The sequence below is a fragment of the Pongo pygmaeus genome, chromosome 21, assembly GCF_028885625.2.
Source record: "Pongo pygmaeus isolate AG05252 chromosome 21, NHGRI_mPonPyg2-v2.0_pri, whole genome shotgun sequence".
Taxonomy (NCBI): domain Eukaryota; kingdom Metazoa; phylum Chordata; class Mammalia; order Primates; family Hominidae; genus Pongo; species Pongo pygmaeus.
The window spans coordinates 40232211-40246209 of NC_072394.2; the positions used below are offsets into that span (position 1 = coordinate 40232211).

Here is a 13999-nt window from a genome sequence, read left to right on the forward strand (position 1 = left end):
GCTGGGACTACACAGGCATGCAGCACTGTGCCCAGCTAATTTTAAAAAAGTATTTTTAGTAGAAATACGGTTTTGCCATGTTGCGCAGGTTGGACGGTTGTAGTTTTCAAACATTTTTCCTGCCCCTATCCACGTTTAAGGGAGTATAATAATATGTTTATGATATAATTATAAATTGTGTATTATAAAATATGATTCCATGTATATTAGGCTATTTGAAATTTTCCAACCACAGTTCACTGATGATTTGTTCATTTTTTCCTGTATTCTTTTTTCTTTGTGTTTTATTTTGGACAGTTTCTGTCATTATGTCTTCAAGCTCAGTCTTTCGTTTCTTCTGCGGTGTTAATCTCATCTACTGTATTTTTCTTCTGTAGCTGCTCAGTTTGGTCTTTTCTTCTGTGTTTTTAGTTAACACGCTGAAGCTTTTCTTGACCTTCTTCATTTTACGTATCAATTGTAGTTATAATTATGCTTTTACTTTCTTTGTCTTCTAATTCTGTCACCTGTTATTTTTACTGATGTTTTTTTTCTCCTCTCTGTGGGTCATATGTTCCTTCTTTGAATCCCTAGTAATTTTTTATGGAAATTCAAATATTGTGAATTTTACCTTGTGAGATGTTGAATTTTTTTTTTTTTTGGAGGCGTATTTCTGTAAATATTCTGGAGCTTTGTTCTAAGATATAAAGTTACTTGGAAATAGTTTGGTTCTTTTCAGACTTACTTTTAAGCTCTGTTAGGGAGGACCAGATTAGTGTATGGCTAATAATGCCTCACTACTGAAGCACTACCCATCTTAATACTCCGCCAGGTGCACTGTGAATTAATAAGATTTTTCTACCGTAATTGATGGGAATACAAACTATTCCTGGCCCTCTGTGAGCTCTGGGATTGTCTTTTCCTACTTCTCTTAGGCAGCTTCTCTCTGCAGCAGTGATTAATTTCCTCACATGCTTGCGCTTGTCAGTACTGGAGACTAGAAGGGGCCTCTGCAGATCCTCGCGCAGCTCCCTTCTGTGCTCCTCTGCCCTGTGAACTCTAGCCGCATTGGTCTGCCCGGACTCCTAGCTCTGTCTCCTCCTTTCTCCGAGGCCTAGAAACTCTCCAGGCAGTCAGCTGGGCTCATTGCATGTGTTATCCTCCTGATGTCAAGTGTCTAAAAACCATTGTTTTGTTCATCTTTTTTTTTTTTTTTTAAACTTTCAGGGTTAGGGAGGATGTAAATCCAGTCCTTGTTACCCCATTTTGGCCCAGAGTGGAAGTCCAGCAGTATATGACACTTTTTAAACTACATTTTCTTATTCTTTATTCCTGGTGGATAGTAATGCAATTAACTTTTGTGTATTGATCTTATATTTAGCAGCTTTGCTCTATCACATATCAGGCCTCAGTCATAACATGGTTATTTGTTGGAATAACAAGCCCAAAATTTCAAGGACTTTCAATGACAGGTGTTTATTTTTCACTTATGGTTCATTCATCACTGGCCATCAGAAGCTCAGCTCTACACCTTCTTTATTTCAGGACTTAGGCTGAAGGAGCAGTGCTTCATGGTACATGCCTGTCTCATGGTAGAGGGAAGAGACCGCATGATGCAATAAATCTTAAAACTTCTCTGAAGTGCACATGTTACATACATTCACGGTTTATTGGCTGTGCACAGTCACATGGCCAAGTGTGAGGTCTGTGGTGGGCGGTGGGGGTGATATGAGTGGTGATGTGTTGGAGCCGGCTCATATAGGTTCATGAGAGCTGATGGTGCACATCTCTTCCTATCACTGCATTTAGTGATACCATATTAGTAACTTGAAATTGCCTGTGGTCGTATTTATTATTTATTTATTTTTTGTTTCTGTTTTTCTTTTTCCACCCACCCCACCCTCTGGCTGTGGTCCTATTGATCTTACTGTCTAATTCATAGAAATCCTGGATCCTGTAAAGTGATCTTATGTTTCAGACTCTAATGTAAGTGAACTTTATCATGCACATTGTAAAGCAAAGAAAATATGATCTCATGTGGCATTATCCGTATTTCTTGCCAGGATTAGTTTATGGTTCACAGAATATTTTAAAGAACACCTTGTTGCTTTTTTTTTTTTTTTTTTTTAATTATTCAGTCTCCCTTGTCCGGGAAAGGAGAGGATTTTACCTCTTTCATTTGTCCTTCAAATAAGTTTCCTTCAAGGTCCTAGTCTTCTGTTCTGAATACTTTCTATACCCTCCTAGGGTAATCTTACTCACACCATGGATTAATTACTGCACATAGATTTGATGACTCTTTCAAAATTTTCCCTATTGGTGACTTCATTATTGGGCTTCAGACATAAAAGTTCAAGCTGGGCATCACTGCCGTGTTCCACAGGCATCTCAGGTTCAATCAGAACTCAACCCTTTGCACCCCCACCTTTCTTACCAGTCTTTCTGCCTCTAATATTGTTTCTCTCTTCCTTCTGCTCCCCCATCCCCATTACTGTCCAACACACTGTGGCAAACATAATCTTTCTTATACACAAAAGTCAGCCTGTCTTCTGTTTTGCTGCTGCCCCTCTTCTTACTCTTTATATTCTAGCAGTACCATGCTCCACTTCCCTAAATGTCCCATGCTTAACGCCTGTCTTTGCATGTGCTCTTGTTTCCTTCTGCGTGAAATACCCTCTCCCTCTTTGTGTATCCAAGAAAAACATCCCCTGAAGCTTGGTTCAGGCATCATCTCTTTTGTGAGTCCTTCCTGACTCAGACATGGTCAGCCCTCCTTCCTGCGTTCACTCTGCTTTGTATATACCTCCACTGTAGGACTTAGCTTTTCTCAGTCTGCCCATTCTCTGCATGTCTGTCTCCCCTGTGGACCAGACACCTTGGGAGCAATGAGCTGTGCCTTGTCTCTGCATCCTGGACTTAATATCTGGCACCTGCTAGGTACCTCATAAATATTTGATGAGGGAACAAATGAACAAAGAAAATCATACTCAGAATCTGTGTTTATAGCAAAAGTGTTTTTGCACAATAAAGAAGAATAAGCTAATTAAAACTACAACAGAAAACGTTTTCTCCCACATCAGAAGGCTGTTAGCAGAATAGGGAGCAGTGGATGACTCTCCACCATTTCCCACAATCCCCCAGTTTTATAGAGGCTAGCATTCACATTGGTCCTGGCGTGATCGACAGCCTGATGAACCCAGACAAGACTAAGATAAACTACTTGTCCTCCAGTAGAATAAATATTTCAAATAAAGTCAACCCAAGAAAGTCAGGCCAAACAGCTATTGATTGCTAAAAGCCTGAACTCAAGCCCAGTGAATATTCCAAAGTTCACCTCCATGCTGCTTGCCTAAATGGTGATCAATATGCAATTACTGCCCCCTCTAAACGTGTCTTACACTACCTACCTGAAGAAGGATTTTACTTTTAAAATCTTTTGTTTGTTGAATTTGCTTAGGCAGGAAAAAAAAGAGAGGCTTGGCTACACCAGAGTCTTTTGAATTGCATTTCAAACAGTTCTGTGTTATTTGTGAAATGGTTTGAGCGTATGCTGAATGGTAACTGAAGATGCCCTATTTTATGACTGCCATTCATTTCAAGAGGCCTTTTCCTGAGTGACTAAACAATACAGATATTATATCTCAATTTCCTAAATTTGGCTCACATGATTATCTGCCCTAGTCATGACCTTTATAAATTCAAGCTTGTAAGATGCTAAAGTCCAGCTGCAGTGAAAACAAGTTTCTGTTAGAATTTTCATCTTAATATAAAAAATCCCTTCTTACTGAATTTGGAGGCTTGCTTACCTGGCTCCTCATATTTAAGATTTCATGCTTCTCTCAAATAGGCCTTTTTCATACCATCGCCATAGTCAGAACCTTCGGTCATTTCTCATTTTTGTTGTTGCCAGAGTTTCCTAACAGTCCTCCCTTACCCCAAGCGCTGTCATTCCCGTCCCTTCTTCACACTGCTGCCGGATTAAGCCTTCTAAAATGTATCTGTCCAGGGCCCTCCCTTGTTTGAAATTCTCATGCCTTCTCGACATCTACAGGATGGAGCCTGGGTTCCCTGACAGCATGTGTGGAGCCTGTCATGACTGTGTTCCTCGCCGCCTCTCCTCAGTCATCTTCCGCCACTGGCCATTCGGAACTACCTCTAGTTCCCTGGCTGGCGCGCTCCTACAGGCTGCACACACCTTTGCACATGCTGTACACCCACCACTCCCAAAAGTGCCCTTGCTCTTCCTTCTCTGCCTGGGAAATATTCATTCCTTAGACTCAGTGCAGAAGTCACCTGCCATTTGACACTTTCACTGACTTCTCCCAAGGCAAATTATCTCCTCTTCTCATCATCTTGGACTTAATTTCCATTGCTTCAGACTTTCGAAAGCATTTTTATTTACCTCTTCTTAAATTGCTTAAAGACAAGGACCTTATAATTCCTAGCAGCTAGCATAATGTCTGTTGCATAAAGACATATGCTCAATAGTATATGCCTTTTTTTCTTTGAAACTCAGTAGTTGGGTTGATGGGCATTTGTGAATCTTTGTATTGTTTGATTGATCCACAAGGGAAATAAAGATAGGAATAGGTTAGCATGAAGTAGGATGGCCAGCGCTCTCTCTTTGCCCAGGATTGAAAAGTCTGGGATGTGTTACTTTCAGTGGAACAGTCTTTAAGTAAACCAGGATGGCCTGTAGCTCCAAGGGGCACTGTCAGCAAGCTTTGTACCTACTCTCCTTTCTTCCACTATTGGGATCCAGTCCTGACTGGCTAGTCTGACCCAGGATAGCACTCTTTTTTTGACCAGTAGCACTTTAATAGTGCAGTGTTTTAATAGTGTTGTGTCTACAAAACTGTCCAAAGGGGATATTATTTCTGATTCCTTTTCTTTGGCTTTCACACGAGAAATTGGATGAAAGGCTCCGGGTTATTACCCTGTTTTTGATGAGTACTGCCTTCTCTTGCAAGACCAGTCACCTCTCTCCAGCTGTTTATTTCTCCCTTGTTTATCTTTGGTCTCCTCATCACCATTGGCTTTTCTTAAAAATAGTAGTTTAAAAAAATCTTGACCCGACTTCCCTCTCTTGGGGTTCCTCCTCCAGGCTTTACTAAGGCATAACCTACACTCACCCCTCTTACTTTCTCATCTGCTTTTACTTTTCACTGCACTTCTGCCCTACCACTGCTTTCTGGAAGGTTGCTAGTGGCTTCCTGATGGTGGAATCTGGTGGCCGTTTATTTTGCTTTTTTGACAGACTGGAATCTCTTCAGAAACTGTCTCCTTCCTCTAACTAAAGTATTCGCTGCTTGTGTGCCCACTGTACTTATTATTTTGTTACCTAGTTATTTGTTCATTTATTTTAAATATTTACATATATATTATTCTTCCCCCACACTCTCCCAAATACGTGTAATTTGTCTCTCTCACTTTAATGTAACACATGACAATCTCAGAACCAACATGTTGAATTGCATCCGCTTTACTCCTAGAATAACTTCTTCACTTGGATGCCTTCTTGTGGCCTTCGATACAGCCCATGTTTCCCTCCCTGATCGAAGCTAGGAACATTCTGCTGCTTGGTGTACCTCAAACACACCAGTCGCCTGTCTAGAGCTCATTTCTATTTCAGGACCTCTGTGCTTGCTGTTCCTCCTGTCTTGAATGTTGTTTTGCCCCTAAAATTTACATGACTGATTCGTCTTATCACTCAGTTCTCAACACAATGTTACTCCTTAGGAGGCTTTCCTTAATAACTGAATCTAAGAGATCCACGCCAGTCATTCCTTCACATGGCCTTGTTTTACTTCCTTGACATTAACCATTATCAGGTATCTCAATTTCTCTTTGTCTCCTGCGGTGAGAATGTAAATTGCTTGAGAACTGGGACGCAATCTTTCCCAATCATGTGAGAGTTATCCAGTAAATATTTGTAGATTGAATAATACATGGGGAAAATTATATGCTGATTTATACTTTTCTCTGATCCTTTCATATTACTTTGGTCTCCCCAGATTTAGCTTTTTTTTTTGGAAGCAGAACCCATTTCTTACTGTTTTCTCTTGTGTCTACCACAGTGCTAAGTAGGTGCCCAGTAAATATTGCATATTGGTTTGGCTGGTTTATTTACCAGCTGTAGCAAGATAGGAAATGACTGACTTGCTTCTCTCTACTTCGGAGTATTTAAAAAAATAATTTAAGATTGTAGAAAAATTATGCTCCCTAGGGAAGTATCTGCAAGAACATCAGCCAGTGGCACTATTATTCTATGACCTTTTGCTTCAAGAGGGAAAAACACCTTTATTTTTTCTTGAAAATAGTTTATCTTTTTTAATTCTATATGTTCATTATGGAAAAATGAGAAACCGAGATATAGAAAAAGGAAAAATAAGATGCAGAAAAAGCATCAAAGCATCTGACACAACCCAGCATTCTTTCATACCAATAGTTTAACTAGGAATAGAAGAGAACTTCTTCAACCATTGATAATGCGCTTCTACAAAAAACCCATAACTAACATCATACTTCATGGTGAAAGAGTGGATGTTTTCCCCCTAAGACAAGGACTAGGATTGTCACCCTCATCACTGCTATTGGGCATTGTCCTGGAGGTTCTAGCCAGGGCGATTAGGCAATAAAATGAAATAAGAAGCATCTATATTAGAAAGGAAGAAGTACAACTCTGTTTGCAGATAACATAATGTATATAGAAAATCCTAAGGAATCTACTAAAAGACTATTAGAACTAGCAAACGAGTTTAGCAAGGTTGCAGGAAATAAAACCAGTTGTATTTCTATACACTTGCAATGAGCAATCCAAAAATGAAACTAAGGAAACAATGTTGATAGCAGCATTATTCATAATAGCCAAAGGGTGGAAACAAACCAAGTGTCCTTCAACTGATAAATGGACCAACTGTGGCATGTGTTATTCAGCAATAAAAAGGAATGAAGTACTAATACATGCTACAACGTGGATGAACCTTGAAAACATTGCCAAGTGAAAGAAGCCAGTCATAAGAGAACACATAATATATGGTATCTACTTACATGAAATGTCTAGAATAGGCAAATCTATAAGACAGAACGTAGATCAGTGGTTGCTTAGGGCCAGGATGGGATGAAGAGGGTAGGGGGTGATAAGAGTATGTAGTTTCTTCTCAGGGTAATGAAAATGTTTTATAATTGACTGTGGTGGTAGCTGACATATCTGTGAATATTCTAAAGCCCATTGAGTTACACATTTTAAATGGTAGAAATTGTATAGTATGTGAATTGTCTCAATAAAGCTGTTAAAAAGAAAGAAAAAAGAATAACGAAATGTCTATAATCTCAACACTCTGAAATAATCTCTTATAATTTTAATCTCTTTCTTTCCAGTCATTTTTAATGTAAATTTTTCATGTGTAATTGTGGTAATGCTTCATAAAGAATTTTGAGTATTGCCCTTTGTGTTTATCATTCTGACTGTAAGAATTTGTCCACCCTATTGTAGACGTCTTCTCCTAATTGTTAACAAGTACGTAATATTTCCATTTAGATATATAATGTGTAGGCAGCAAATATCTTTTTTTTTTTTTTAAGCACTATAATTTCCCCATGAAATACCTTATCTGAAACCTCTTTTGTCCACAGGGAAAAGAAGATCTCCAGGAGCAGTGCCCTGAAAGTGCTGGACCATGCCATGATTGGTCCCGAAGGCACAGACAACTGCCATAAGTTTGTTGACATTCTTGGCTTACGAACCATCTTTCCCCTCTTTATGAAATCTCCCAGGAAGATCAAGAAAGTGGGAACCACTGAGAAGGAGCATGAAGGTAGGGTTCACTGGAGGAGTCAGCCTAATTTAGGTGCATTAGGAGAAACAGGGAAATGTGAACTACTTTGAAAAATTCTGACGTGTTTGGGGGATAGAAAGGAAGAGTGCTACCTTTTTCTTACTATTTTCTTATTTTTCATGAATGAAAAAGAGACCCCAGGTCACTGACAGCCTTTGTTGCACCAGTCCTCTGCTTGTTTGAATCCTGGTCGTTCCGTTTCCTTCTGGACTATTAATAAGTCTGTGTGTGAGGGTTTTGTTTTCTTCACTATAATTTGTAGCGAGGTGTCTCTCTGATGGAAGACCCTTTTGAAAAGAGTAATGAGGTGGCAACACATGTCACCTCCAGAGTGGTGCTTTCATGTATTTCTGTACTGAAGTATGATTCAGCCAACATCAGGAATTGCCGAAATAAACTATTTATAGCCCAGATTCCCCTTTTTATGTTTCTCCTCCCTGATGGTGCACACTCCCAGCAAAATGCTGCCATGAATTGCGACGCTGTAACCAGAGTAGTTACTGCTAGGCCAGTCTCTTCCTGCTGTTGTCTAGTGGCCTGCTGCAGCCCTCTCCCCGATGAATAGCCACAGTGCAATCTGGAAGGCCAGGGATTTATGAGCATTGACAGTTCTGCTGGAGGCTGGCAGACACTTGCACCAGGGAATTTACATGGTTGGATGGTTATTTTAAAGTGTGGGGAGCGGGTGGAGAGGAGTGGGGAGGTAGTGTGTTGAGAGAGGAGGAGAAGCTGAGCTTGACTGGCTCATTTGGCTGTCTTCTCAGAAGCAATGTTCGTCCCATGGATTAGGAGGCTTTTTTTTTTTTTTTTTTTTTTTTGTCAGTGCTTGGTGGAATTGGCATGGGTATCTGCAGGATCTTTTGCATTCCTCATCCTCATAGACGAAAGTTTGAGAACTCCCGCCTCTCTCTTTTCCAATTGACTTGGCTTAGTCTCTCCCAACTTGGAGTGGCTAAAGGGAAGGTGGTGTGACCTACCTTCAGTGGTTATCTTCAGTGATATCTTCTCTATCAAATCAACTCTCCAGAGACAACAGGAAATCTGGCTGGAGCAAAGGAGGAGCTGGCCTTGCAAATACTGTGGCCTAGAGACCTGAGAACAAGTAGAGACTTCAGTTTAACTCATTTTGACCAAACACTAGCTATAAATATGTTAACCCCATGCTAGATTTTTCCCCACTGAAAATTCAGCAAAATGAGTCCCTGGGAGAGGGAATGGAGGGGGTCCTGGAGGTCTAGGAGGTAAACTTTTCAGACAGTCACCATTTAGTGAAAGCCTGCCACTTTCCTGGCCCGGCTGCACTATTTGCTATCATATTTAAAACTCACAACCTATGAAGTCTTGGTGGCATCCTTGTTTTTTTTTTTAGAGGAGATGAACTGGGAAGGCAACCGAGCTGTGGGTTCTACAACTAACTAGGTGTGCGACTTTGGAACCTTGCCTTAACTTCCCTTCACTGCATTTTCCTTTCTGGTCTGTAAGATGAGGGGAGTGGACTAGTGAACTAGAAGCTCTGATAGCCACACCTTCAGATTCTCAGGAATAAGCCCTGGTTGTCAGGGTTGCCTGTGAGCCAGGAAGCTCCTCAGGGTGGGTGCTGTGGCGGACCTGCTGGGTTCCACTGAGAGACCTGAGGCTGCATCTTGAGTGTGCTGGAAGAGAGTGTGAAGGAAAACAGCCCTTAGCAGGCTCCTGCTCTGTGGGCATGGCACTTAGAAGAGGAGGAAGTGACAGATTCAGTGAGCAGCTGCTTTTCTTCTGAAAAATGTGCCCGGTGGCGTGGCTGGTAACAGTACATTTGCTTTAGAGTACCCGCATTAAGAATGTGATAACATTATGTTAGTGAGGGCAATGGCTTGGTAAGACGTCTCCTAGAAGGCATGTTTGGGCTGTAATGGCTGGGGAGGATGAGCTCTGCATCCTGAGTGAACCAGCACCCAGACAGCAGAAGTGAACCCCAAGAAGAAAGCACAGCCCTCCACTCCTGCCACCCCTGCCAGCTGCTGCCACTCCTACAAACCGGCCTTCGGCCATGAATGGCAGAGTGAGAATGGAGACAGAGCAGAGCAGTGCACACTGTGCAGGGTTTCTTTGTCCTGTCCTCTGGGTAAGACTGTGCTCTTCGTTGGCCTCTGTGTGCCAGCCCTTCTCACGTAAGTGGGCCAGATTTGTGTGCTAAGCTAGAGCACAGTGGCCTCAGACCATCAGGAATACTGGTGGGCATGCCCAGCTCATTCCTGCCCCCGGGCTTCCAGCATGTTCTTCCCTCCATGTGCAGTGATTTTTCTCCAACCTGTCTGCCTGGCTATCTTTTAGTTGTCCTTAATCCTTAGTTTTTTTTTTTTTTTTTTCCTGGCCTGTTGCCCAGGCTGGAGTGCAGTGATGCAATCTTGGCTCACTGCAGCCTCTGCCTCCCAGGTTCAACCGATTCTCCTGCCTCAGCCTCATGAGTAGCTGGGACTACAGGCACCCGCCACCACACCCAGCTACTTTTTGTATTTTTAGTAGAGATGGGATTTCACCATGTTGGCCAGGCTGGTCTCGAACTCCTGACCTCAAGTGATCCGCCCGCCTTGGCCTCCCAAAATGCTGAGATTATAGACATGAACCACTGTGTCCGGCCTGGTCCTTAGTTTTTATGTCTCTTTCTCAGGGAAGCATGTCATGAACCCGTAGACTAGGATAGAATCTTCTGTTCAGTGGACTCTTGGTCTCAGGACTCTGCCTTCATAGCCCTTGAAATTATGGAACCAATGGCCTTGTCCCCTCTAGATCCCATTGCCTGGTCCTGTGGTGCTTGGCATGTGGTAGATGCACAGTAAATGTTTCTTGACTGTGTGAATGAACAACCATTTCCCTGAAAGGCTCATTGAGGACAAACATGGGTTTGGGGCTTTCCTCAGAAACCTACAAGGTTGAAGTCAATACAGTTGATTTCAGTTCAGATTGATGGTTGTTAGTCAGTCATACACCTAGAGTGAATGGTCTTTCACCCAGCTTGTTTGGATGCTAAAATGAGTGGGTTGCTAGCCCTAAGTTTTAACTCTGTCACATTAGCTTGGAGATTATGGCAGAACCCCCACTTTAGAGCCACACCCTTAAGAGCTTTACTGTACACAGACCTTCCCTATAGGCAAGGCCACCCTATGACAAGCACCTAGGGGTAGCCCAGCTCCTAGGTGGAACACTGAGGCCTGGGAATCAGCTCGCCAGTCCAGAAGCTCTAGAGAGCTACCCCACACTCTTCCCTTTCTTTCTTGTGAAGCTTCAGGGGCTTGTCACTGTTGTCCACAAGAGCACCAGGATGGCTAACCTAGTAGAAAGGAGAGGTTTGTTGATGATACGAGTTTGTAAACTAGAAAGAGACAGTCTGTGGCGTGTACCAAAGGTGATCTGTCTTCAAAAAACGAAAGGGCAGGTTGGGTTTTAGGCCTCATAAGGTCTGTATTAGACAATAGAGTCATACACATTCAGCAGGTTTTGGGGGAAAGCTACACATATTTATGAGGGGAGTCAAGTGCATGCGCAATGGGTAAACGTATGTAACACATCCCATGTTCACTCTGGGGCAGGGTTTTAGCTTTAAAATGAGGTAGGATTTGGCTCTTTATATCAAAAGGTGAACTGTAAGACACAAAGTTTGTATACAGTCTCTCTGAGCTTGTTGAAACTGGCTGGATAGTCTGCAGTTGCTTATCAGAAAATAATGTTTGCAAGGCCAATCCTCTGTCCAATCAGAGTTAGGAGGGGTCTAATAATTTGCCTGATATTGTTAGGGAGTTTCACAAGAGTGTGTTTTTTTCTTGTAGCCATGGGAATTCAGGGAGTTGCTATGCCAGCTGAGCCCTGAACCCTCCACCTGTAGGTGACATTTATTTCCTTAACCTTAGGGTCCATCTTAGTTGATAAAGAGGCATCTATTTTGGTCCCTCAGATGATATCACACATCCTGGTTTGCCTCTTTAAGTCCATCCTGGTCCCGTCGTAGCCCCTGTCACCTCTTAGGGCCTTCTCCTGACTCCCAAAGTCGCAGTACAGCCTGAGGTGGTACAGATGGATCTGCTGCTTATCAGTTGTGCCATCTTGGGCAAGTTCCTAAGCAACCTGGCCCGCACTCGTCCTATCTGTAAAATAATGAGGCTAGAATCTACCATGAAGGGTGTTTGCGAGAGTCAGATGAGATGACATGTAGATGCTTAGCATAGACCCCAGAATAAAGCAGGCACCATAAGAGACCTTAAACTGTCTCCACCTCTGCCCACCCTGGCTTTAGTCACACATACCCATGGGGATGGCCAGGCAGAGAAAATGCCCACACCTCTACTGTGGGAGGGCCAGGAGAGGGTAGTTTGGTTTTACTGGTCTGTGGTCTAATTGCTCCATGATAACTGTGGGCAAATGGGCAAATCCATTCTTGATGGGAATGTCAGGAGTCAAGCTATGCTAAGTAGTGAGTGACATAAAAACAGTTGTGTTCCCAAGCCAACAGAAAGGCTTGAGGGATGGGAGTATCTAGATTAAGGTGACTCTAAAGAGGGGAGTAAAAGCAAAACTGCCCTTACAACCTAGAATGCTGGTAATTTAGTTCCTCTTTTGTGACTTGGGGTGGGGAAGGAAAAGAATTATTATAATTGAAATCCATTTAGGTTTGCATAATAAAACCTTCAGAAATAGATCAGGGGAGGCACTAAGCTTGGGGGATGGGTTGGAAAGAAATGATTTGCCCTTGGGTGCACTAGCATGATTGGCTGCCTCCTTGGTTTTAAAAGAATAGCACAGTATATATTGTCTCCTTGGTATTAACTACTTCAGAATAGGAGGGAAGAAGGAAAGAGGTGGGATCCAGAAATGCCATCTGACCTTTACTTCTTGTCTCTTTTAAAAATTCTTATTAATATAGGTCCAGTTTTCCTTGTATTGCTTCATTAGGTATGTGAGTTATTGAGTTTGTAGCAGTTCTAGTTAATTGCGCTGTTTTAACACAGTTCCCCTGGAGGCTGTTAGGAGCTTTAAGGGGGTGAGCCACCGAGCAGCATGTAGGTGTGTGGTGTGCATGCTAGGTATATACATGCATTTTTACCTTTTCAGCAGTGACAGCAGTTGATAATAGGTCAGTGCTTTAAAGAATACTTTTCTGTCATCAGCAAAGAATTGTAAGTGATTCCAGTGGACTCCACATGTCAGGAAGCATACAGCTGCCTTGTGTATCTTCCTAACAGTGAGGAAGTCGGGTCAGAGCTCCCATACCGCCTCCTAGGATTAGAAGAAGGAGATGGCAAAACCTTTCCTGCAGTCAGAAAAGAAGGGAGTTTAGCCAACACAGACAAAAAGAAACATTTTTAAAAGTCTTCGTGCTGGGCTCTAATGACATGGCATTGTTTGAGGCCAGCTTTTACTGGGGCGCCTGCTATGTTCAAAATATAACAAAGACCTAGTATGTGACAGATCCAGTGGAGACAAGGAACAGAATACAATGCTTGTCCTGGGGGAGACTGCTCTTCCTAGTATTCCATCTCCAGATCCTTTTCCTCTGCCTGGCCCTCAGGCATTCATTTTTGAATAGATTGGCAGTGTCTTCCCCTAGTTCCCCTTTTTTCCTTCCATGCATTCTCCTTGGGTGATCTCATCTACTCCTGCAGCTTTAACCTTCATCTATCTGCCGTTGACTCCCAGATCTTCAATCTAGTTCTCACTCCCAACCTCTGGTTAACACAGCTAATAGCAGACAGCACCAGATATTCAAACTCAGCTTGTTCAAAACCATATCCATTCCTTCACTGCTGTCATCTTTTCTGCTTGGTAAATGGCACCAGCCTCCTCCCCACCACCCACTGTGGAAATCAACATGCCATGCTTAACTCTAATATTCTCCATGTGTAATTGATCATCAGCCCTATGTATTCACCTTAGAAAATCTCTTGAACCAGTCCTTTTCGTTGCCACTGTCTCTGCCCTCATCATCTCTCCTGAACTTCACTGCAACCTTAATAAGTCTCTGCTTCAGTCTCCCAATTCTCATGTCCTCTCAAAGTTGCCACCCAGGTAGGAGAGACTTCCAGCCCTCAGCAAATTTACAGTTTTAAGAAGTAGGAAAATAGACATGGGGGAGAAAGCAATTTCATAGATATTTACCACAAAACTATATTACAGTTACAAAGACATACTAGACAAGAACATTTCAT

General features: G+C 42.3%; 1 protein-coding gene across 2 annotated transcripts in view; it reads left to right on the top strand.

Moving 5' to 3' along the window:
• CTNNBL1 (catenin beta like 1) overlaps window positions 1–13999 on the top strand; it is a 180447-nt gene that overhangs the window by 102475 nt on the left and 63973 nt on the right. For both annotated transcript variants that reach the window (XM_054467725.2, XM_063659052.1), the window contains exon 11: window positions 7615–7796. In XM_054467725.2, coding sequence (XP_054323700.1) covers window positions 7615–7796 — 182 coding nt within the window. The remainder of the gene's footprint in view (window positions 1–7614; window positions 7797–13999) is intronic.